This window comes from Scylla paramamosain, chromosome 14 (assembly GCF_035594125.1).
Source record: "Scylla paramamosain isolate STU-SP2022 chromosome 14, ASM3559412v1, whole genome shotgun sequence".
Lineage (NCBI taxonomy): Eukaryota > Metazoa > Arthropoda > Malacostraca > Decapoda > Portunidae > Scylla > Scylla paramamosain.
The window spans coordinates 19,753,342-19,780,046 of record NC_087164.1 but is presented as its reverse complement, the minus strand read 5'-3'; the positions used below and the strand labels follow the sequence as shown (position 1 = coordinate 19,780,046).

Here is a 26,705-nt window from a genome sequence, read left to right as displayed (position 1 = left end):
CTCACATCTCTGCTCTGACGGGACGGCCTCCACGAGTTCCTTCAATGCCTTACCCTTGTTTCCCTCAATCACCTCAATTTCTCCAGATATGCAATTTCCGGATTTGCATTGTCTCTTCGAACAAATAACATAATTTTCATTTTGTTACCTTACCATGTTTATTATATATTATGATTTTTTTTTTACTGGAATGATTCAACCATGAAAGCAATCGACAAAAAAAAAAAAAAAAAAAATGTGAAGGCAGTAGAAAACATAGAAAACATCACAATTGTTAATGTTTACCCGAAGTATTTTAATTTTGTTTGTACCATCTTTTATATGTGCATTCATCCGTGATAACCAATGTCCCCCCACCTCTCTCTCTTTATATATATATATATATATATATATATATATATATATATATATATATATATATATATATATATATATATATATATATATATATATATATATATATATATATATATATATATATATATATATATATATATATATATATATATATATATATATATTATAATATATTGTTGTTTTTTCTTCATGCATTTATTTTGTATTCATGTTTCATCCTCCCTCCTTAGTCAATTCTTCTGGCAATCAAGAGGTTTAACTTTCTTCTTAAGCTTCTTCACCTTTCTTCACTTCAAAGTTTAGCATCTGTTACTTTCTTCATCACGTTTTTTTTTTTTTTTTTATGGACCCTCTTCTGTCGCCTTAGTTTCTTCTTTTCTGTCCCCAAGGAAATTTTTCTAAAGTCTACACAAAAAAAATTATATTAAAACTTTGTCATGACTTGAATATGAATGTTAAAAGATTTCAATATATGTATATGATTCAAGTTTCACTACTAAAAATTATTATTGATGTGTTAAGTAAGCAATTCATCCTGTACTATAGAAGTATATAGTGATTGGACCTGATTACTGACTGGCTAATGTACATACACAAAGAGGATGCCATTTAGGAAAGTCTTGCCCAGGGAAGCATGTATACTAGGGTACTTACATTGTATATACATGCAAACAGAAAGCAAAACATCTTACATACAAAAAAAAAAAAAAAAAAAAACATAAATATGCTGGAAAATTATACAGCCTTGCACTTTGGAATACTTTCATTTAGCTTGATACTGTACAACTATATCTATAATTTGTACATTACTCAGTGAGGTCCCACACACCCACCCTTGCCTGCACCGGGGCTGGTAATGACGGAGCTCAAAGTGCTACACACTGTACCAGCTGCTGCCATGTATGATGCTACAGGTGTTCTTGTTAACTCAATTCCTGTCATCCATTTGGTGACCTAATTACTTATTTAAACTCACAAGCTGAAAAAAAAAAAAAAAACATCTGCATACGGAGAAGAATGTGTGTTCTGTATAAATGCAATACATTTATGATTCCACTAAGGTTACAAAACCATTTATGTATACATCACTCATCTTCACATAAACTGCAATAATTTTAGCATATATGTACTTTCTCTCAAACTCATACATATGTAGCAGGTTGTGCAGTACTTCAATGGATTACTCAATGCACATTTGTAACTCAAAAAAATTAGTCTTTGAACAATCTGTGACCAAAATTATAAAATGCTTGAGAAATACTTCATAACTGTGAAGTGTTCATGGTAGTATTTATACAAAATCATACTTATTTTTGTAACATGCTATTTTTCTATCTCCTACCAAGTATTATGAACCACTAAGAACGTGCTAAGGTAAGGTTGATGTGTCTATGAAATATGACTACATGTGATATGTATAACAATACCAACACAATTAGTAATCAACACAAATGGATGATAAAGCTGCCTAAAGATTCATCTTCAAATATCACTGAAAATACTGCAAGTCCTTCACATTTATAGTGACAGAAATAATGATGGCAATACAACTCAATCCAGTAACATAAAGACCCTTATGCTTCCATTGTTACTTATTTAGGTTTTGCTTTTTTTATTGAAAATTGTGCTCTCTTGTATGTAAAACAACTTTGTCATTCTTTCTTACCAAACAATGAGCAAATAACTAAAAGAAAAGTGTATGCTGTAGAATATTTACATTTATTTTGGGACATTAAATCAAATAAATGTCAGAAGTCATTTAAGCAATGAAACAGTAAAAGTACAACATATAAGGAACTTCAAACAATTCTGATTGACTGCTGCATTTATGAGTGATTGGAAGTAAACTACTCTCACACTTAAAGTTCTGCATCATCAATGAAATCTTTCAGGACCATGCATGCCTGCTAATTCTTGTTCTAAACATTCTATGTAGTTTACAATACTTGATACCTTTACTAGTGATGGTGATTATGATCATGATAATGATGATGATAATAGTTAAAATAATAATAAAATTAATAATATTAATAATAATAATAATAATAATAATAATAATAATAATAATAATAATAATAATAATAATGATCTATCTGTATACCAGGCTGACATCAACACAATAAGGGTTGTCAAGGCATGTCATCCCCCCCGCCCCACATACACACACACACACCCTTCATTGTCTAGGCCTTTAATAATGTAATCCTATTTATTTCATAGTATGAAAAAATATTCCTATTATTATTATGATTTTTATTATCATTATTAAAAATAGCCTGATAGTACATGAGTAATCAAGCTCAGCTCACAACTGAATGTTCTTAAGTTTGAATCATGGCCCAAGTGGAAGCAAAATAAGTTTGTCTCCTTTCACACAGTTGTAGTGAATAGACACAGGATTTATGCCAAAGACTTGTGACTTTGCCTTCCTAGCACAAATGGAAAGTTAGCTAGAGACATCTAACACTATAATTCATAAATAAGGCAAAGCATTCATTACTGAGCGAGTCTGTGTGTGTATGTGTAAATGTCATCCTGTTATATGGATAGAGGTATTATCATTATTGTATTTTCTAGGTATTTAGGTATCTCTTCAACTCAAATAACAAGTATCTAATCCCTAATATGCTGTATCAAAGAATTTAGTCACTGAGGGGAAAGCCATTACATGCACAAATGCTTCTGAGCAAGTGTTCAGGTCCAGTATAGCACCAGGTATTTAACCCACACTATGTTTTCTTGCATCTTTTTTCCATAAAAGTAAATACTTGGCTGTCTAACAATGTTCAGAAGCACTCAGGATAACAAAAAAAAAAAAAAAAAAAAAAAAAAAAAAAAAAAAATTTAAGAAGTGGTGTTAACATAGCAACCCTATTTGTCAATAACACATTAATGTGTCTACCTGACCTACTAAGGAATTAAAATGTTCTCTTTTCATGGTTCACATCAGCATTGATGAGCTTTTACGGGTATATTCATTTCTCAAGATATTCGATTTGAAATGAAAATTTATTTCATCATTAATTATTAATATAAAGGGTATTGCTTTATAGGAATAATGCTAATGCTTTTGTAGATTGACTGTATCTAATACAATCTTTGATTTATTGTTTTTACTAGTTACTCTACAACAATGGACATTTAACCTACATAATCCTATGAGGATCAGTGGTCACCATAGTTGATTGGCAACATTTACAAATCATTATTTCTGACAAGGTTTTGGTACCAACCCACTATGTATTCTACTCTACATTACAAACACCGGTTAAAATACATAGTGCAATCACCTTAATGTAACATCTACCAGACAAGCTGTTGTATTTTGTTGAAGATGAATTGCTGTGGATTCACATTTTGTACAAAAAAGTTAACAAAATTATACTGCATCAGCATGAATCTTGAGATGAATCACTGTGAAATTTTTTCTACATTACTTAAAAATTCTATCTCCTATTCATTACCTAGCAACAACAGTTTTCTGCATTTAATCAGTTAATATACACTGCCATTCCCTAAACACTGGTGCTACTGACAACTGACATACACAAACCAGCACTTATGTTTTATTAGTAATAATTCGATAAATGTAAAATATGCAACATCATTTTACAATAAGGAAACAACTGCTGGATTAGTCTTGAGATTCTTGGCTAGTAAATTTGTGTCACATACAAACATAACAACTGATGGCACATAACATACATAAGCACAATTAACCAAATCTTGCAATAATGATTCTGTCTTTGGTGTTCTTTCAACAATAATAATTAACTATTTTTGCTACTAAACAAAGAAACCTGAAAATTACATGTTACCATGTTTTATATAAAATATACAAAACAGTATCTTCATGTGTTGCATGCCTCATCTTGAACATGTTTTTACTTATTCTTTTTTTTTTAAAAGAAGCTACCTCATTATATTCCTATGTGCACTTCCTAACCAGCTATGTTCACCCAACAAAGGCCATGGAGATAAAAGCACTGCTTTGTAGCACCTCTAGATATTCAATGTAATAATAACAAAACATTTAAAATTATTTCTGTATTGCTAATAATTATTGCACAATGCACAAATAAAAACATGATGCAAACTACAGTACTTCAACAGAAATAAATAATGAGCTGCAAGACTGGCTATATAAAAGACTGTAAACATAAGCAAGTCAAATTTCATTATACTATAATCTTCCCTGAGGAAGTAGTTTCCATAAAACTCATGTTTTACTTTATACCATGTAAAACCTTTAAACATAAATAATAACAATCAAACGTCTTTAATAAGTAGAATATTTCTAAAGAAAAGACAGCATTAAAACAAAAAACTAAACAAAAATAACATGAATAAGAATTCAGATGAGATGTGAGAATCACATTTGTAAGCACTAAACATGTAAACGTCACAAAACATAAAATTCATCAACCTTGTAGTTTGTCAAACATGTTTGTAGGAATATGAAAATTCCTTTCAACAGACTCCTGTCAGTATATTATATCCAATACATAATTTTTTAGTATATGAGAGGAAAAGAAGTGATATTCTGATAAAGTTCTGACCTCCCCGTGCTAAGAACCTGAGATAAAGTAAACTTTTAGCTACTTGCTTAATATTACTTAATGGTTACCCATTGTGGCATTATCTATGTCAAGAGAGGCAAGGTGGATAGCTTGGGCCTCTTACATGTACAAGAATGAACACATTATAAGCCCATGCCAGCACAGGCTGTGCCTTCAGCATGGTACAGCCTAACAATGCACGTGGCTAGAAATGTACAGCATATAGAAGGTAAACTTTAAATCCTAAAACATAAAACAAAGATAGGAGGGCCACAAATCCAGTCTTTGTATTATTTAATACAAACAAAAATATTCTTATTTAAAACATCTATAAAATGATGTTAGTATATATATATACAACTAAACTGTAATTTATAAAATAATATCAATAGGTAATAGAGGAGAGAAATATTCAAGCTTTGCTACAAACCTCCAGCATTTTAACAACAGTTTTAAGTACATTTGTGGAAACACATGGGAACTTTGTGCAATGACAATATCTACTAAATCCTTTCAGCAGCTCCATCACCACTGCACTATATATCAAAAATGGTAATAACCCAGCTAACTAGCACACATGGTAGTTCTAGTATGCTGGATAAATAATAATGTTTGTTAGCTACACATACACTGATGTTGGTACATTACAAATAAGCCTGTAGTATGGTTGATGTTGATGCATTTACTGTTTTCCTATATCACTGGCAATGCAATATGAAAACACCAAACAAATTCAAACATAAACTCACTGATGTTTCCAAAACAGCAAGGAGGACGGCTACACACATAATATGTGATGAAACTGGTTAGCAAAGTCAGACAACAGAGGCCAAATGGCATTAGTGTATCAGAAAATGTTCAATAAAAGATGATTTGCAATAAAGATTTGAGAGTAAAGATAAAGACTATGAATAGTAGGTAAATATAACATAAAAGTGGTCCACAGCAGAGGGAGGAGTAGAAGCCAATGCAGAGTAGCATCTGGTCTGTTCACCTAGCAGAAAATGGGTATGGGACATAAGCTTAAGAGTTGGGACCTTGCAAACCAGATTAATCGTCATCTCCTTCTCCTCCTCCTCCTCCTACTGTGTGTGTGTGTGTGTGTGTGTGTGTGTGTGTGTGTGTGTGTGTGTGTGACCACAATGGTTCAACATAATATCCAAAGTGGAAAAAATATACATATGGTATAATAAAAAGAAAAAAGTGTAAAATATTGGATGATTAAGATAAATAACAAAATCCTAAAGTATTTTGGGTACAGGAAAAATGCACACCACTTTCTGCACTAACAAGATTTGAGGTACAGACCCACTAAATGCAAGAAAAAACAATAAAGAACAGTGAATTACCAAAAGTGGATCACACAGCTGCCCTCGTATCATCCATAATGATGAATTAGAACAGGGACATTATCAAACTGCACCATTATCTCTTTATCCATTACTATAGAACACACATAAATACTAGATTCTTCAAGCTGCCACTCAACAAATCATTTATACTTTCTCAAGGTACTGATAGTTAACAATATCTTGAAACCATGATGACAGTTACAGCACAAAAGTTGGAGGTCTATTATAATATGAAGACTACTACATAACAAAGTGCATTAGGTATATGCTGGAACTATGTATGAGTAAATTCTTCTTGATACAGAATCAAGGCAGTAAAATGGAGGCTTCAGGAGAGGAAAGAAATTGCACATCCCATTTAAAAAAAATAAATAAAAAATGAATAAAATAAATAAATAAATAAATAAACAAAATAATAAATAGATAAAAAAAATAAGGCAAGTAGTGGGATGACTGCCATTCATTCTTCCCTCTTGGACTGACTCAACAACAGATTACATGAGCTGGGTTAAGACTTTCCTACACCTCTCAGGTGTTTTAAAAAATACAAACAGAACTAAGGCGCTTCCTACAGAAATGAGATGAGAAACACACACACACACACACACACACACACACACACACACACACACACACACACACACACACACACACACACACACACACACACACACAAACACACACCACGTAGTGTAGTGGTTAGCACGCTTGGCTCACAACCAAGAAGGCCCGCGTTTGAATCCCAGGCATGGCGAGGCAAATGGGCGAGCCTCTTAATGTGTAACCCCTGTTCATCTAGCAGCAAGTAGGTACAGGATGTAACCCAAGGTGTTGTGACCTCGCTGTCCTGGTGTGCGGTGTGTCATTGGTCTCAGTCCTACCTGACGATCGGTCACTACGAGCTCTGAGCTCTTTCCGTAGGGGAACAGCTGGCTGGGTGACCAGCAGACAACTGCAGGTGAATCACACATACACACACACACACACACACACACACACACACACACACACACACACACACACACACACACACACACACAAACAAACCTGTTGAGTCTGAGTGGGCCCTTATCCCACTAATGTCAAGAGGAAGAACATGCTGTTTGGCTGCCTTGCAAGTAGAGTAAATAATAGCTCAGTCAGTTATCGGTTATATCTTTCCTCTCACTTTTGAATAGAACTTTTGGTACTGGCAATACGGCCAAAATTATTTATGAATCTTTTAATACTGCCTATATAGACATTTCTAGTTCATATTTTTTAGACTAATTCTTAAATACAGATAACCAGAGACACTTTCTGGATAAAGGCAAGCAATGACTCAATACTAACCTCTGTGTAGCCTGTCTTATTACTACAGGAAGCACCTCAAGTAGCAGTGTGTCATGATTGTAGATGTTGCCATAACAGTCAAGCTTCTGTCTCCTGATGAATGATGACAATTTGGTCTAGCTTGTTAAAAGTTCCATTGTACACTGTCTGATATGTCTAATGCAGATAATTTGTCATTTAAGTCCAGTATAACTTAATTCCAGAGTGCTGAAATTCTATATACAGGAGGTCTACTCTGGTTGGCTGTCTTCATAGGTCCCTTTCCAATCATATAAATGTAAAGAGTATCTACACTCTTTCTCATGTAAGAACACACACACAAAAAAAAAAAATTAAAATTAAAAATTAAATAAATAAAATCATGACACTCTACTTGGGATGGTATCCTTATTCATTAACATGTTTCATTAACATGAGTTACATTCAGTGACTGAGTTGTCTCTGGCTCTCACCAAAACCTATCACTAGCTGAATGTAGGCACCTAAAGACTAAGCTTAACAGAATTTAAGCTCCTGCCTCTCTGCCTTAGCTAGTTACAAAGGGCTGTTTTCATTTTTTTTTTTTTTTTGTTAGATTAAAATAGCAAAAAGAGAGAAAGGTATCCACTCATTACAAGCAAAACAAAAAAGGCAGTTTAAGTTCATATGGGACACAAGGAATGAAATACATCCTCTAGCATGACAGTAGATAGTGTGCACAGGAGTGCCCCTTGTTAGTGAGCCTATCTCCCAGGACTGCACATGACCTACCTGACAAGCCAATAATGCCAACTACAAGCAGTGGGAGTCTTGCCTCCACTTCAAAATAGTTTTGAATTGACCACCTGCTTAAAAAACTTCTTAATATGAAGATAATATGATCTCAAGTCAGTATATTACACATTCCCCCTAAGTTGAGGGTTTACCACTGTACAACATTTACAGAAGAATTCTAAAGTATTCCATAAACATTTTAAGAAATAAATATACCTATTATAGCCAATAAAATAGATTAATTACAAGAATCAAACAATGTTTCAACAGTTACACTGAGAGTAGTTACCCCAGATTACAAACATACTATGATGATATTTCAAATAAAAGAAAACTTCTACTTTTCAGAGAGGAAATCTTAACATAAAAGCATAATGTAATCATAAAGAAGTGAAAACCTCTCTCAGTACAGTGAAGAATAAGCAGTTAACAACAATAACTGGATAGGAAGAACTCTGCAAAGAATGCATATAGCTTCAATATAAGAAAGAGAAATAAGCATTATTAACTTTTGGGAAAACACCACTCAGTCTAAATCTTAATGACATTAGGTAACCTCCTCAAACTGTTTTTTGAGATCCCAATTGTAACCTTTCTCTCTCATGATCATTTCCTTTAGCAGAAAGTAACAGTAGAAAATACTTGAAAACCTTACTATCTAATCTCTCTCCTTTATGTTCCATTTAATGTCTGGGGACATTGACCATGCAAATTGCAGCTTATGCTGACACACACCACTACAAACTAAGATAAGCTTGTACCATCCTCACAGTTGTACTTGTTAGTCTGCCTAGAAGTCTGGGGTCACACTGTGTTGTACATTCAACAGTCTAATATTATATAGGACCATTTCATGATAAAACACAACACTATATAAAATATAATATGCATACCTATCACCACATGTACTGTTCATAAAACAACAGCTTTGGGTTCATGCTGAATGATCAGATCCTTTCATCAGCTCATTTAGACTGTCCTCAGCTATCATTTAATATCAGATTGTATTACATTACTCTAAAGAAACTTTGTAGAATCATTTTAGCAAAGGCTAAATGTTGTAAAAAGGAAATAATAAATCACTTGTTTTCCTTTCTACAGTCAAAAGGACTTGAGAGTCATGAAAAGACATTTCTACCACAACATTCAACACATATTTCCAGACCATATATTGCAAAATAATCCAACACTTTAGTAACTTTTCTTCAAAGCACAAAATGAAAAACCAGACTTGAAAGTTTCATATAAAACATTCAGCTTCCCTCTAATCTGGTAAGATTAAGTTACCTTTTTCTACGGCATAGCTTTTTGTGTTCTTTGTGCCAGTGGACTTGCTGACACTCAATGGAGCAATAGGCAGTGTTCCAGCAGCAGTGGTAGATGGCTTCAGCCTCACAGGTCCAGCACTGTTGTAAAGATAAAACAATTTATGCATTTCATCACCATGAGTCACATAACATGGAGAGAAGAATTCTTATGTATTAAGTTCATCTGCTGGCAATGCTAGAGAAGAATTCTTATGTACTAAGTTCATCTGCTGGCAATGCTAGAGAAGAATTCTTATGTACTAAGTTCATTTGTTGATTACTTACCCATTGCTTTTTCTTTGTGTCTGATACAATATGTTTGTGCTTTTCTTCAATTTCTGATATTTTTGATCGATATTCTTCTTTCACACGGTCTACTTCTTTTTCCATCTGCTTCATGGTAGACTGGATGACTTTCTGTTTCTCAGCTTCATACTCTCGGCGCAACTGTAAAATGGCAAAGACATAGTACAGAACTGCTTTGTTTCCTACACATGTTAACAGCATCTAAAAAGGAGGCATAAACCAAGGAAAAAATCAAAGATCAATCCTTCTCTATTCAAATGCCCTCTTTCTTCCAATGTTATCACTTAAGGAAGCCAGAATTTCAGAGTTTGGGTGAAAATTTTAGTTTTCTATGTTTTGGGTTTCATAGAAAATAGAGGGTTCCCTGAATCAAATAGTGTAAATTTTATACTATTTTTCCCAAAATTTAAAGGGAAAACAAGGGTTTGTTTGAGGAAATTTAAAGATCCTCAAACAACTAAATCCCCATTGCATTGGCTGTTCATGCTTCCATATGCTAATTGCATATGGAAGCATATGCAATATATATATATATATATATATATATATATATATATATATATATATATATATATATATATATATATATATATATATATATATATATATTTTTTTTTTTTTTTACTTAGACAAAATTAATGCTCTTACATCTGGCAACAGTGTGCACATGGGTTTGCTAATAGTTGTGTTTATGTCCTGGTGTCAAGAATGAAGACTGATTTAGGAAGGCACAAAGTTTTATCTTGTGCACTCACCAGTTATTCCTTATCTACAATGCCTCAGAAGTCTAAGAGACTTCTAGCACTACTAGGTGAGTCTAGAAAAGATGTCACTGCATGTTTGATCAAGAAAGCAGAGAGAGAGAGAGAGAGAGAGAGAGAGAGAGAGAGAGAGAGAGAGAGAGAGAGAGAGAGAGAGAGAGAGAGAGAGAGAGAGAGAGAGAGAGAGAGAGAGAGAGAGAGAGAGAGAGAGAGAGAGAGAGAGAGAGAGAGAGAGAGAGAGAGAGAGAGAGAGAGAGAGGGGGGGGGGGGAAGGGCAGCATATGAGTCTACAGAACACCAGGGCATCAATTCCAGAGGCCATCCACAATTAATATGTGCTTTTAGCAATAATCATATTGAGTAAAATAGTTATTATGTTAGATATTTATGTGTAATGTTTGCTGGAATGTAGATATTTATTTTGTTTTAGTATTGTATTCCAGACAATAACTACCATAAAAAAAAAAAAAAAGTAAATTTAAAGGGTGCTATTTTTACAAGGGTACTGTACTGTACAGTATAATATTATGCAACTGTGTATTTTGTATATGTACTGTAGGTATACAGTACCTATCACAGACATTATGTCAGAGTACAGTTTCAAGAAGGGGGCCATCTAATTCCTGTCAACTCTTGGTTTCTCTGTTCCACACCACATTACTGATGTACTGCACCAGGAGGAACTGAACAAGAGAAGCATTTCTGCAAAGAAACTCACCTCAAGGAAGAAGAGGAAGGTGGAAGAAATTGATAGAGATGATAGTTACAGTGCAGGAAGTCATTAACATCTGCTTAGTGGGAGTATTGACAAATAAATCTTTAATAGATGGTATCTCAAAATTATCTTCACTACACATTCAAACAGCATCTCTTTCCAAAGTTATTAACCAATTTTAATTGTGTTTTCCTGAAAAGAGAAACTTATGATCCAAGGAACTTTGCTTGAGAAATAGCAATATGTGTGATAAAAAGTAATATGTCTGAAGAAAGGAAAAAAATTATACTTTTCTGAAGTATTTTGAAAAATTTGCCCAAAATTTTATAATGCCTGAAGGAAAAATGTATGACCACAGAGTCTAGTATATCTCAGAAAATCAAATATTAAGAGAAAAAATCTGTAAAGAAAACATGAAAATTTAGTTCCAGTTTTTCTTATTCGAAAATTCTGAAATTTTTGAAAAATAAAAAAAATCATTAAAAATAAGTAAATAAAAAAATAAGCAAGCAATCTTAACAAAAACTGGGGGAAATATTACACATATGGCCACATAAGTTCTTAGATTCCAAATTCTGCTATTCAGATTTCTAAGTAATACTACATACATTTAAATTTACACCAATAATCTGCAACACTCTTTAACATAATTCTACAAAGTTTTCTCTTCATCCCTTTCACTGTCATCCCCATATCATTCATAAAGACACCAATATATATATATATATATATATATATATATATATATATATATATATATATATATATATATATATATATATATATATATATATAATATATATATATATATATATATATATATATATATATATATATATATATATATATATATATATATATATATATATATAAACTAAATTAGTACCCACCTTTTCTGCCAAGTCCCGCATTGCTTTTTCAGTGTCTTTAATTCTTTTGTTTGACCTCTCACCATATTCTGCTACTGCCATCTGTAATGATACAAGAAATTTCAGTTTTTGCTTGAACTTTTCATTCATCATTAATATTATTGATTCCCATTCTCCTACAAAAGTATATCACTCTCATATGTGTCCCCTCTTCATCTATGACAATTCCCAGTAGCTAATAATTTTCTTTATCATAGTGTCCATAGAATTTTTCATAACTACTGCATATTATTTCAAGTTGTTAATCTCCACATTCACTACATTGTGAAATAATTATAACAATCTCTTTTCACAGCTTTCTTTAATTGCAATACTTACTAGAATACAAGAATACAATACACTTCATATATTCTCCCTTCCTTTCTATTTTTCTTCAATCAATATTTTTTTTTATATAAGAGTCACTGGCCAAGGAAAACAAAAAAGAAGAAAAAAATCCCACTGAGGTGCCAATCCAAAAAGAGATGTCAAGAGAATCATACAAAATTGAAGGTTGAAATAAAGGAGGAATAGATGAAAAAGCAAAGTTATTGGAGATGTTTTTGGCTAGGTGCCAGAAATCTTGAGGTGAGTTAGATCTTGAAAGATTTTGACACTTTCTATTAACAAAGGAGTTTTTTGGCTAGTTAAAGAACAGACTTGGCATGACTCTGGACAGAAAGATAAAGTGCATTAGATTCAGGTGATGAAAGGCTCAAGTACCTTTTGTGGACCACTTTCTATCATGTATAGCACGAGAACAGGCAGTGTTAAACCAAGGTTTGGAAGGTTTACAGCAAGAAAAAGTGAGGAATGTACACTTCCATACCAGACACAATCACCTCTGTTATGCACTCAGCACACAGTGACAAATCTCTGACAACTGAAGCAGTAATCATTCCAAGGAAAATCTGCATAATAGCTCCTCAGGTCCCTCCCAATTAGCAGAGGTAAAATACCAGAGGCATACCAACCTTCATGAGCCTGTTTGAAGTCTGGATGCCAACAGAGCGGGTGGGAAGCTCTTGACTGGAGGAAGAAACCACATCTTCTGGGGCTGGGGGTTCCTTCTGAAATTATTTAACATACAGTAAGAGCTACCAATAGGGTTTACAGTGATGCCAGACAGATGCCTATTTCATTGCTTTACACAAACATGCATGCCCATACAAGGCAACAAGTTTCTAATAGATTTCTGACTGAAATTGCAGAACTCATTAGAAGAAACATGATTATAATGCACAAGGTACTGGCCACATCAGAGTGCTACACTAGGATTTACTATATTTCTATCTTATGAATAGATCATCTATTGGTGGAAGCATAAATGTCCTAGAGAACATGGCTATTTGTAAAGAGCTGGCTTTTTGTTTGCTATGGCTGTATCCCTTTTGGTTCTGCTATTTATGATCTATTACAAATAAGAGAAACATACGCTCAGCCATTTTGCCACAGATACTGAAATGTACTAATAGAATTTTCCATCAGTCCCACCTTTCTGACTTTAGGTGTTTTGGACTTAGATGTGGATGAGATGGATGAGGCTTGCTCTTCTTCTGGTTCTTCCTCTTCTTCCTCCTCCTCCTCTTCATCATCATCATCATCATCATCATCTTCATTATCATCTTCATCTTCACCAGGCTCATCATCATCACCTTCATTGTCTTCATCATCATCATTGTCATCTGCATCATGCATTTCCTCATCACTGCTGCTTCTATCCTGTGGTGAGAATGCACAAAATTAGTGGCTGCTTCAGAGCTGTATGTTTCTTCTTTCAGCATTGTTCACAGTTTAGTAAAATGAATAGCAAGTTTTTTGAGACCATGTATTTACCCTGATAATTATGACATCTCACAAATATCTTAGTAAGTCACTCAAAATTCCAAAGGGCTTGGACAACTTATTTACTATTATGCTGTGGAAATTTTACAAGTGTACCAAAGTTGGGAGATTGCGAGTAAGAAAAACTACTATGATTAACAGTTAAAGCAAGCCAATATCTCACTAACTGTTCATATATTAAACTTTTCTCTTACAGTAAGACATGAGGCTACATCCTGTCTCAGTTACCCATGTTTAAAGGGGATCTCAGCCTGGTAAATAGACATATCTTTGTATGCCACAGAAGAGGGTGTTAACAAATAATCTGGTCGTTACTGACAAACAAGTTTTCTCCTAAAGTTCTCAAAAACTGTCAAATAGTCAAATAGGAGAAGAATCTTTTCCTCTGAAACTAACAATTAAATGTTGCACTATCAGATAAACTCCAATTAACTGTTGAGATTATTTTACCCGCAAACAAGTGAATAAAGAATGGAAAACTTGAAATAAATGAACATAGGGAGAAAACAATCACATTTTCATTTCAGAAATGACTACCACCTGGATTGATGCTACATGGGGAGAACAGTACATTCTTTTACTTACCTCATCTTCTCTTCCTTCCTTCTTTGGTGATGCCTGAAGAAGGTGTGTTTGAGATCTACGTGGAAGAAAAAAAATACATTATAATAAACATTAAAAGATCAAAAGCATACTTCAGCAATGCATGTCTGTGTGTGTGTGTGTGTGTGTGTGTGTGTGTGTGTGTGTGTGTGTGTGTGTGTGTGTGTGTGTGTGTGTGTGTGTGTGTGTGTGTGTGTGTGTTTATTTATTTGTATTTTTTTTACAAGAATGAGGAAATACCATAAAATGCATATGGAATTTGGTAAATAACAAACTTTGAATGAATCTTATTAATTCCCCAGTGTAAGGCTAATATTAAAGTTTCCTAAAGAAAGATATTAATATATACATTCTCCTTGTGTCCATATTTACAACTCCACAGCATTCTTTATTTTAGATATAGGCAAAAGCTGCACTACTTACCACCAAATCACTCTCCCTGTATTCTCTATTTCTCTTCATGATCATTAATGATACAGCTCACAAATTTTTAGTAGTGGTAATGCAAGAGTACTGATGACTTTAAACAAAGAGGGTAATTCACTACTTAATACCAATCTGAATATCAATGTAGCATCAAGGAAGACAATTGTTACCTGTGAGTGTGTCGAGATTCTTGATCAGGTGACATTAAGTCTCCTCGGTGCCTCAGCTCTGAGTCAGGCCGGAGAGGGTTACGCTGCTCTGTTTCATTACTTGATGCAGCTGTTAGCAATTCTTGGTGCTTTTTCAGCTCTTCACAAGCTTTATTCCAGGCAGAGGTGCGTTTTACCTGGAAAGAAAAATTTAAATGAACTTAGTCACCAATAATGTGTTTTATCAACTTCAAATACATGAAGAATTAAACAAAACAACAAATCCTTTATTACAAAACATTCTCAACCTGACAAAACAGAAGGAAGTTTTTGGCTACATAATGCCTAGTTTGCAGAAATCTATATCAAAGCTATTCAAAGTATACCAGTCAGTGAGTTTTTGAGCCTTACCAACATTCCTTATGTAATATCATGAAAACATCTAAATGAAATTATATACCATATATGAACATTAAAACAAGGTTCAATAGTGAAAACTAATTTATGACAGTACACTCATGGCAAAATTCCATGAAACAAACCTGGAGTGTGTGTATGTTGACAGAGATTGGACGAATGTGGGATTTTTCTATGACTGCTCTCTGATGTTGACTCCCAAAGAACCTTACATCATACAGATCATTTTCTACCTTTATTACCTGTAAAAGAAATTCTCCCTTTAACTCTATCACAAATTATATTCACATTTTCACTGAATTCCTATACATGAATCAGTGTGTGTTTCATTTTGGTAATGAATTAGTTCTTAAAAAAATACTGCCAAACTCAAATTAACCAAAATTATAAGCAATTTACATTTCAAACTGACGAGCCAATTATACATTTTCATATACATAAGGTTTATCTATAAGATTCACCTTTAACTACCAATGACATACTATTAAAAGCAATGATGGCATGAATTTTACATGTGTATCCATTTCAAAATACTATATAAATGACTATGAATAAGGTAATCCTTTACAAAAAATAAATAAATAAATTATTTCCTTGTACATGAAAAGCAAACTCTGCATCTTGTGTTCACAAAGAGAAGCTTAATGTCTTGTAAAAGTGGGATATGCCTGTACAAAGATGGTGGCAAGAGATCAAAGCATTACATATATAACCATCTTCTGTGACAATGACAGGAGATTCCTCACTCAAAAGGGTACCTAACTAAGGCTTGTCTAAGGAGTGTAAGGAATTTACCCACCTTTGCTGGCCAATATGGAAATCCCTTCTGTTTGGCATACACTAACTGATGAGGTGGTCGACAAGGCTTACAGAACCAGTACTTGTCTGATTTTTCATTTGACATTCTGTAGCAATCCTTGCACTGCTCAAGCTCCATCAAGTCATACTGACAGTCCCGCAGCATCTGTCTTGCCATGTCTGCTATTGTGCTATGAACTGAGAATATTGAACATTTGATAAGTCAACCACTCCTCAACAGCAAATAGAGAGGTATCTGAAAGCATTTGTATAGATTCATTTAGTCATAAATATTTCACCATATATATATAGAGAAATTCAAGAAAAGAGCTATAAACCAATGCATTCCCTCCCACTTACCTCCTTGATATAAAACGACATTATGTACAATGGTTAAGGCATCAATCTCAAAGTCATAAAGCGTCTTGTATCTGCAATCAGATGCCTTTTGTTCCATGGTGTTGAGATCCATTTGATGATGCAAGAGTAGCTGTGATCGCCACGGCTCAGATGCTGAAACACGGCTCATCTGGTCTGCCCGTATCAATGACTGGTGGCTGGTGGCAGCTCGGTCACTCAAGAACACTCCGGGCTTTTGAGAAGGGGCTGGGATGACTCGTTCTAATATATTTACCGGGAGCTGTGCAAAGAGTTTGCACTAAAATGTAGCAACGAGTAAATGCTAACTGAACTCATTCAATACATTATTTTTAATATAAAATACATATGCATTCTTCACACCAATTTCATCCTTAAAAAAATACAAAAAGGTAAACAAGAACAGACTATATTCCACAACTGTACTTACCCTTTCTTTTAGTCTTTCGACAGTGAAAGCTAAAAGCATGTTGAGATCTTCTCTGTTAATACGACTTTTGACACTCCTCTGGTATAAGCGTTTCTGTGAGAAAATTGCAATTCAGTGTTAATAACATAGCAACTAACTTGAAAGTTTTATTTATACTAATTACTGGTTCTCTCATTTTTTGCAATACGTTAATCAAAATAGGTTATTTTGTGCTAGTTATACACCATGAAGGCTCACCTTGCACACAACACAAACAAAGGGCTCATTGTCATAAGGCTGGTCTTCCACATTGATGCACATCTTGTGGTAAACACGGTAGCATTTGGAGCAGCACACCACCTCCCCACCTTTGTGGCACTCAAAGCAGTACCAGTCATGGCGGTCTGGTTCCTCCTGAAATGTAAAAGACAGCTAATCCACTACACTGCAAACTACTGTGAAAAATTGGAGAACACATCACGTATAAAATATATTCTCACTATGATAAACTAAAAAAAATATCCATGTTTTGAAAAATAACTAAGAGCATTAATGACATCTATACACATTTACCTTTAATCATTAAATTTTCAACAGATAGTTTCCAAAACACAATGGGTGACATCCAACAAAAAGCAAAAGTCACACAACTTGAGGAATCCATGATGCATATGCTAAGACATCATCAGATTATGTTACATGTCATTTTGTTGACCAAACATATGAAAAAAAGCATTCTGTGGCTCTAAAACTTCAAAGAAACAAACCATCTAACATATAGTTCTATTAACTGTGATACAAAAGAAAATGCCTTACAGGTGGAGTGGGCAGCCTGAAGCCCTCTTGTTCAATGCCAACCTTGGAGCCCTTCTGTCCACCTTACGTGTAACTGCTATCAGGTTGTCACTTGCACATTCCTCCAGGTGCTTTTCCACTTCGTCTGCAGGATACCATACCAGTTATCAGCCTCATATAAGTAAGACACCACATGTACACTAACTTATGTCATGTCAATTTAATAGTCAACAGAAAATAACATAGGCAGTTCCCCTCTTCACTAACCTGACTCCATGTTGTGCATTCTACTCATGTACCGTCGGATCCTGTCAAATGAGGGCAGTTGTTTGTGGTTGCGGATGGTGATGATAGCATCCCAAAGGTGTTGGCAATGTAAAGGGTCTGAGCATCGCCGTAGTGTAGCTTTCATGATGCTTCTCTTTCTGCAACAAAAACATTGGCCTTAACATTTGCACATTAGGTTTTGCACACTATTTTGCATAACCAATCAGGTGTGATATTTGATGCACCAATGAAGAAATTAACTTCACTTAAAAAATTTTAGAATAAATATTATCATGAGAGCAAACACTTGAAGTTACATGTTCAAATGGCAAATGATGCTTATGTTACAGAGAGAGAGAGAGAGAGAGAGAGAGAGAGAGAGAGAGAGAGAGAGAGAGAGAGAGAGAGAGAGAGAGAGAGAGAGAGAGAGAGAGAGAGAGAGAGAGAGAGAGAGAGAGAGAGAGAGAGAGAGAGAGAGAAACTTCAACTTCAAAAAATTAGATTGCCAATCCATTGTCTTTGAATTTGCATAATCAAATACTTTTCATATTCTAGTCTTATAAGCTTTCAAAAATTAATGACATGCATGCAATGAATGTCTACTCTACTTTTCACACATAACAGCCTTAACAATGATATGGGGCACATGGTGGTAACATGGAAATAATAAATAATATGTGAATTCATCCCTTTAAGGTGTATATAATACAGAGACTGAAAACAAGGAGTCTACAGCATGATTTGAGTCCGACAAGCCTGCATTTTCCACTGCAACTATAGGTCGCATCATTATGCAATGGACAGATTTACGGAACAAAGGAACAGAGGGGGAGAGAAAAGAGAGAGAGAGAGAGAGAGAGAGAGAGAGAGAGAGAGAGAGAGAGAGAGAGAGAGAGAGAGAGAGAGAGAGAGAGAGAGAGAGAGAGAGAGAGAGAGAGAGAGAGAGAGAGAGAGAGAGAGAGAGAGAGAGAGAGAGAATGAGTACTAAAAGATGGCAAAGAACTAGTGTTAAGAAGGCACTCCTGGTTCCCAGTTGCCACTACACACTCCGTTAGTACTAAGGTATCACTACGCCACGTTGTCTTCCTCTAGTAATACATATTTGTGGTTTATCTAGGCATATAGCTCTTTATGTAAAAAATATACAATAATATTAATGTAAACAAATAAAATAACAAATAGTTTGCTAACAAGAAAAATATATATACATACAAACTACATATATAAATATAAATAAAATATCAAAAAGCAACTATGTGTTAACTAAATAAATAAGAAAATAAATAGCTAAATAAATTTAGGAAATATGCAATGTACTTTGCTGCTTGTTCTTGGTGCAGAAAAAAAAAAAAAAAACATGCAATTTTTATTACATGCAAAACTCAGCAGAGCTGCTGAGGTGAGTAAAACCAAGCATTCACTGTTTTGTCCCCTTCAGCTGAACTAAGAAAGTTGCCAAACCTTTTGAGCCAGGATCAGGAGTCCAGCCTAAAGCTGTGCAGGATCAAAGCATCTGCAAGTATAAGAAGCAGTCACCAGCTACTTTCTATTGTCACTGAACTGACTGAATAACAGGAAAAGTAGAATATGAAATGAAAAAAAAATATAACACCAACTTTAAAAATAAAAATTCATCTAGTGGATAATGTACCTATATAAAGCTTATTACTAGTTACTTGAAGTTCTCAGTGCCAGCCCTCATGTACCACCAATCAATAGACGAGTATAATGGTGGTCGGGACCCATGTGGGTGATTAACATATAACAGGCTGGTTTCCTGCACTCACAGGTGCTGCTGCCAGTGGACTCCACAAAGTGAAAGAAACAGTGGCCAGGCTTCCATACACAAGGAATTCAGCAAGATGATAAAGGGTGTCAATATATGAAAAAAAAAAATTCCAAAATACAGGTGCTAGAGTACCTGCCTGTGGCACTATTGGTACCTGAAAAGTGTCTTACCATGAGTGGAATGATCATAGCACTGCTGTACATCTTTATGGGTGGTTTTGTGCTTCTAATGATTGTATTATCTGCTTTTCTTCTCATAAATAAGTTCCCAAGATCTCTACAGCCTCTTACAATACATCAGACTAGTGACATAATTGTGGCAGCTCTTTCATGCCTTGGGCTGATGTGTGATGGCTGCCTCTACCTTAATGGCCAAAATTATTGCAGCTCCTGTGCCAGATACTTTCTGATCCATATCCTGCTAATTTTTCCAGTGATCATCAGCCATTTTTCAGTTTATGGCATTTGCATTAAACATATTCAAGATTCAAATGAAAAGTTCTCTGGAGTGGGAGCTTTACAACGCACTAGCACAATGATATGGACAGCAACAGCCTGGCTTATAGCACTATTATTCACAATGATACTATGGAATGGTACAGAAAATTTTCTTGGACCTATGGCTCCCAACAACACATCTCTCACAATGCAAAATGAAACCCGTCAAAGCAGAGGAATAGTGGATAACCTCTGGCAATACAACAGCAATGAGGATTGGTCAAGTGATTATCGTGAAAGTGTCATCATTGGCCTCATCTATGGCATTGTGCAAGGAAACATTACTCACAAAGAACTCCAGCAATTTCATGGTATTTCCAAGAATGATGGATGGACAAATCAAAGCAAAAACACTATTCAAGACTTCCATACAAGTCTTGGTATATCAGAAAAAGAACAGAGTAAGATTTTCAACTATGAAAAAAATAATGTGAACAATAAAAATAACCCACCAGTAAATATAAGCAGTGCTCAAAGTTTTGATAAAATACTTTCCATCCCTTACCCAACTAAACATGAAAATGATACACAGGAAATAGAAAATCCATTTCATAAACTATATAATCAAGTGTACTTAACAGGTTCAACAATAAATCCATTGACTGCTTTGCACAGAGACAACTCTGAATCTGAACCTTTCAGTTTTGAAGAAAGAACAGAAGCAGATGAATTCACTAATATTGAGCCAGTACTGAATGACACATCTAATTCAACACAAGAAAATGTATTTCTGGCATCAACAGTTCATGAAAATATGGGAGAAAATTTATCAAAAGCCAATACAAGTATTCTATATCACAATTACTGTGTAGCTGACTCTGCCATCAAAATATGTAAAATCCAGGTATTTGCAAAATACATTTCATTCATGATATGCTAGATAGCAAGACAGCAAGAGGTTTTCTGTGACAGGTTTTGACTCAATTTTGTCGTCAATATTTGTAAGGAAACTCCCACAAGCTAAGATGATATTTAACATTAAGTTGCAGCCCATCTTGTGGACAGTAATGCTGGTGATGGTGATGGTGGTGGTGCCTATCCTGGCTGGAGCTACACTGGTGCTTGGTGCAGCTGTGAATCATCACTTCCACCAGTCATCAGTCACTGCACACTCACAAGCCTACTTCTCACTCCCCAGGAAAGTCAGATATAAGGTCTGTACATAAACTCAGCTTCCAGAGTCTTAAATCTTGCACATAGCTATGAAGTACTATTACACAACAAAACTTTATACATTCTTCAAATGGTGCCACTAATCTGTATCAACTGGAAAATATCAATATCTCATGAATCCCTATCATAAACCACAGCATGTAGTCTAAAACACCCATCCACAATTTACAGCAGATAAATATGTATGAAAATGACTCCCAGTCCTAATTAACCCATAGTCATAATTCCTTTAGTGCAGTTTGACAAGTTCCCTCATTAGTAATCACATCATCCTTATCCATGACAGGTGATGGTCTTATTCATCACTACTATGGCTTGCTGGACTCCTGTTATGATTGAGCGTGTTCTGTATGCCTGGCTACAAGTGAATCAGCCGTCCTCTGTGCCAACCTCTCTCCTGCTCTTCCTGCTTCTCCTTGGGCACATGCAAAATCTCCTAAGAGCAGTGTTCTACATCTCCCACCACCGAAATGTAAGTTTAGGAGAACTTATCTGAATTTAGTTCATTATGCCATGGCTTCCTCATATATTACATACAAAGAGAGAGAGAGAGAGAGAGAGAGAGAGAGAGAGAGAGAGAGAGAGAGAGAGAGAGAGAGAGAGAGAGAGAGAGAGAGAGAGAGAGAGAGAGAGAGAGAGAGAGAGAGAGAGAGAGAGAGAGAGAGAGAGAGAGAGAGAGAATAACAGTTTTCCAAAACAAATGGAAACAATGATGAATCTAAATATTAAGGAAAATACAGTACCTCTGTCCTTAACCTTGCAAGTATGACTTGAAAATAATTCCAATTTAAATCATAACAACCTTGCTGATCATACACTTTATTCTGTTCCTTCCTATGTTCCCTATCTACATTTCAGATCAAACACACCAGCTGTACTTATGCACACAATAACATACTCTGCTGTCTACCTCTCCTCTAATGTTAAATGTAAAAGGGTACTAGTCAGTAATGCTTGGGGAAGTCAAAGGCAGCAGAGAAAGAAACTGGCCATCCTACTCATGTCTCAAGGCCTTTGACCAGGAGGTGTTGCCAGCCAAATGTCCATCTACCTACATTCCATAAGTATGGTGTGCTTTAGATTTTCAACCCCAAATGGGGATTAAGTCTTCAAACCACCTCTGACATGATCAAGCCAAGACCTTATGTGAAGCTTCTTACCTTATGCAGTAGTGAGCTGCACACAATCCATTTGATGTCAAAACTAGCTTCAAATAACCAGGCTAGATTGTTTTTATCTAAAGGCTTTCAGATGCTGATCTTTGATTGGCTACAAATTTATGTAGCTAACAATAAGTCATCTAATAAGCCAGCATAATTTTCATTATACCTCTTTCCCACAAGGTGGCAATCACCTCACAGGCATCTCAAGGCCAATCCAAGCCTCACCCAGGACAGGAAGTTCCTAATGGCAGCCTACCATGCCAAGGAGAGAATATCTGAGTTTATTTTAGGAAAAGAACTGTCTTGTAATGGTAACCAAAATAAATAGAGAAGGATAAATTGATGAAGACATTAATGTTACTGGAATTATCTTATCAAATGGAATTACTTATCATATGAAGTTCCAGTAACATTGATGTCATCAATTTATCTTTCTGTATTTATTTTGGTTATCATTACAAGACAATTCTTTTCCTAAAATAAACTCAGATATTCTCTCCTTGGCATGGTAGGCTGCCATTAGGAACTTCCTGTCCTGGGTGAGGCTTGGATTGGCCTTGAGATGCCAATCTGATCTGATAAAAAAATAGATATCAGAAGAATTAAACTAGAAATTCCAATCAAACATATTACCAAAATAATATTTGTTGTGTCTACAGGAGCAAGCAAGAGTGTCTGTCCTTCCCAGCTCAGAAGGTTCCCTAAGCAGCCAGTCAAACACCCCACCTCGTGCAAGAGTGACCTTTGTTGTATCCTGATATACTGCCATCATGCAAGAATGTCCTTAATTGTATCTTATTATGGGAATTCACACCAGTGATCCTCTTTAATTTGTTCTGAAATGTCAACCATTAGTACCTATATCTGCTCTTTGACAAACAATCAGCAAACAATGTAGCAAAAACCATAATCTCATAATCTATTGCTAAGGCTTGATTTTCAGCTTCTATCACTTATTTCAGACAATCAACCCACTAACTTTATTCTTATTAACATACTTTGGCCTGTATTTTTAGATCTGTTTCTCAGCAAAGTACATATCAGTTATCTTAATAGGATAAAAATCATCAAACCCTGATAAACATGTTTTAGCTCGTAAATAAATTATTTCTACTCCAGCAAATGTATCCTGTCATTCCCCAACTAGTTCAGCTTCTCCATACACCAATTATATCCCTACTAATACATCATGGTATTCTTCAGCACAGATAAGCAACTTCCTGCACTAAGACCAGCCTTGTAATGACTGCCATGCTGCAACTCATAAAACACCAATTCTCAGCACAAAGTTAGCTTGTCATGTGTATTATACCCTCAAAAGAATTTTATTACTTACCCAGCAAATCTTAAAGCAAAGATATAAAATTGTCAAATAAATTTTCGGTATGCAACACTCTATAGTCTGTCAATCTTGCTTTTGACATATTTCAAGAAAGGGGTGATGAAAATATTGCTGGAAACATCAACATTTCCTGACCAGGGATACTACCTTCGCAAATATTAGACTTGAATTACATATCAAGCAAATCTTTAATGACTATCTCTATCCTGGCAATTTTGCTATTGACAGCTATGAAATTATCAAAGAGTGGCTGAAGACATCAACATTTCCTGGCCAGTGATGCTACCCTGGCACTCACATAAAAGGTTATCATTCATATTAATGATGTAGCGTGCTATCATGCAAGAGGCAGTGAATTAACAGACAAAAGAACCAATACACTTTTCATGGCACGAGCCTATTTCTGCTCATTTTGTTCAAGCATTTCTGAGAACTAACAAATAAAATAAATAAATATATCAACAAATTTTCAAACATAGCATTCAATTGACACTGATAGGCAACAAATATTAATTCCCAGTCAATTTTAAACAAAGTACTGACTATAAACTGAAAGACAACAAGCAACAATCCCGAATCAATTTTAAACAAAACATTCATTTAAAACTAGCAGCCAAAGAGGAAACAGTTCCCAATCAAATTTAAACAAAGCACTTGCAGAAAATTGACAGGCAAGGAGTAACAGCTTAATATAAACTAAACAACTGACAGATCCCAAGCAAAGGACAAGTATAGGAAAGGCAAGGAGGGCTGGACACATCAGGAAACACCATAAAGCAAAGATACCAGAACAGTGTCTTGCAAACCGCCTTCATGTTCCTCGGCTCACCCACACATGGTAATCAGAAGGAAGGCATCACTCCCCACTCTTGTTCTCCATTACCCACACTGAATACCTCTCGCCCATAACCTCCTTTGCATCTATTAGAGTCGCTGCCTCCACCTGGCTCTCAGTATTCTCACCTGAGTGGCGAGGAAAGGTGTAAAGGGCGAAGTAATTCTAACCTCCGCCAGCCTCGGTTTCTTCCTGTCACTTGTAAACAATCTCATTTCTTAACAAAAGACTATGGGCAAAATGTACCTTTAACACTGATTATTTCCAGTGATTCGTGCATATCTTTGGTATTAAATGAAATGAGTTACGTTAGAGTGATGGAATTAGGTATTCTTTGTCTGGTAAGTGTAGATTAGTTCCGTTGAGAAATTAAGGCGGCAGATTCGATTGCGGTTTCGGTTTCAAAACGTCCTACATGTGACTCGGTTTCTTTTTCTATTATATTATTGTTTCTCTTTTTTTCTATTGTTTCCTTTTGTATAATTATTTATTTAACTGTTTATTCTCTCTCTCTCTCTCTCTCTCTCTCTCTCTCTCTCTCTCTCTCTCTCTCTCTCTCTCTCTCTCTCTCTCTCTCTCTCTCTCTCTCTCTCTCTCTCTCTCTCTCTCTCTCTCTCTCTCTCTCTCTCTCTCTTTTATTTGAGAATGACTGATATAACCTGTACAGGAGAGAGATGGATGGGTAGACTGTGTACTTAGATCTAAAAAAAAAAGCTTTCGATAAAGTTCCCCACAGCAAGCTATTATGGAAGTTAGAAAATATAGGAGGATTAAATGGAAAAATAAAAACTGGATGGAAAGTTACTTAGGGAGAAGAGGTGAGTTGTTAAAAGATGTAAAATCGAAATTGAGAAAAGTAGATAGTGGAGTACCACAACGATCAGTGCTAGCACCAATACTTTTCCTGATCTACATTAATGATATGCCTGAAGGAGTAAAGAGTTACATGAGCTTGTTTGCAGACGATGGAAAATTACATAGGCATATAAGAAACAACAAAGACTGTGAAATTCTGCAAGATGATTCAAATAAAGTCTGGGATTGGAGTAAGAAATGGGAGACGGAGTTTAATGTGAAAAAAAATATCATGTAATGGAATTGGGAAAAAGTGAAGAGACCAAAATGGACATATAAAATGGGAAATGAAGAAATAATTAGAAGAGAAAAATCTGGGAGTGATAATACAGGATAGTCAACAGTCGAAAAAGCACGTAGGAAAAAAAAAAAATTCAGATACATTTAAAATGGCGAAAAATATTGGAACAGCAATCCACTACATGGATAAAGATATGATGAGAAAGATAATTACCACCATGACAAGACCAAAGTTGGAATATACTTAATCAGTGTGGTCTCCCCACAAGAAGAAACATGTGAAAAAGGAAACAAAGGATGGCAACGAAGATGGTTCCAGAACTGGAAAAAATTAACATATGAAGACAGATTAAAGGAAATTAAGCTGACAACAT

At 35.0% G+C, this 26,705-nt stretch overlaps 2 protein-coding genes across 10 annotated transcripts in view; one reads left to right on the top strand and one right to left on the bottom strand.

Annotated features, from left to right (window-relative positions):
- Positions 1-1,102: 1,102 nt before the first annotated feature.
- The window catches only part of LOC135106985 (zinc finger MYND domain-containing protein 11-like), a 34,976-nt gene continuing 9,373 nt past the window's right edge, over positions 1,103-26,705 (bottom strand). Inside the window, exons 1-17 of one of the 9 annotated variants that reach the window (XM_064016479.1) lie at positions 25,365-25,599; positions 19,899-19,950; positions 18,438-18,595; positions 18,192-18,315; positions 17,634-17,789; positions 17,397-17,489; positions 16,949-17,228; positions 16,590-16,786; positions 15,916-16,032; positions 15,395-15,570; positions 14,781-14,835; positions 13,845-14,072; positions 13,325-13,420; positions 12,333-12,413; positions 9,946-10,107; positions 9,641-9,759; positions 1,103-1,336 (exon numbers count right to left, since the gene is read on the bottom strand). In XM_064016479.1, the coding sequence (XP_063872549.1) occupies positions 1,330-1,336; positions 9,641-9,759; positions 9,946-10,107; positions 12,333-12,413; positions 13,325-13,420; positions 13,845-14,072; positions 14,781-14,835; positions 15,395-15,570; positions 15,916-16,032; positions 16,590-16,786; positions 16,949-17,228; positions 17,397-17,489; positions 17,634-17,696 (1,674 nt within the window). In that variant the 5' untranslated portion in view covers positions 17,697-17,789; positions 18,192-18,315; positions 18,438-18,595; positions 19,899-19,950; positions 25,365-25,599 and the 3' untranslated portion in view covers positions 1,103-1,329. Of the gene's footprint in view, positions 1,337-3,347; positions 9,760-9,945; positions 10,108-12,332; positions 12,414-13,324; positions 13,421-13,844; positions 14,073-14,780; positions 14,836-15,394; positions 15,571-15,915; positions 16,033-16,589; positions 16,787-16,948; positions 17,247-17,396; positions 17,490-17,633; positions 17,790-18,191; positions 18,316-18,437; positions 18,596-19,898; positions 19,951-25,364; positions 25,600-26,705 lie in introns of those variants that run through there. The other 8 variants (XM_064016480.1, XM_064016481.1, XM_064016485.1 and 5 more) reach the window with 8 other exon arrangements.
- Positions 20,472-24,167, top strand: LOC135106988 (uncharacterized). Its single transcript, XM_064016493.1, has 3 exons — positions 20,472-21,877; positions 22,183-22,368; positions 23,719-24,167. Exons 1-3 carry the CDS (start codon positions 21,689-21,691, stop codon positions 23,815-23,817), a joined length of 474 nt encoding a protein of 157 aa, XP_063872563.1. The 5' UTR covers positions 20,472-21,688; the 3' UTR covers positions 23,818-24,167.

Bases quoted from the DNA above. Each gene is read 5' to 3' on its own strand.
- LOC135106988 (XM_064016493.1), top strand. From the start codon at position 21,689: ATGATATTTAACATTAAGTTGCAGCCCATCTTGTGGACAGTAATGCTG. The intron at 21,878-22,182 runs GTCTGTACATAA...TATCCATGACAG, and splicing joins CCAGGAAAGTCAGATATAAG to GTGATGGTCTTATTCATCAC. The intron at 22,369-23,718 runs GTAAGTTTAGGA...TTGTGTCTACAG, and splicing joins ACATCTCCCACCACCGAAAT to GAGCAAGCAAGAGTGTCTGT.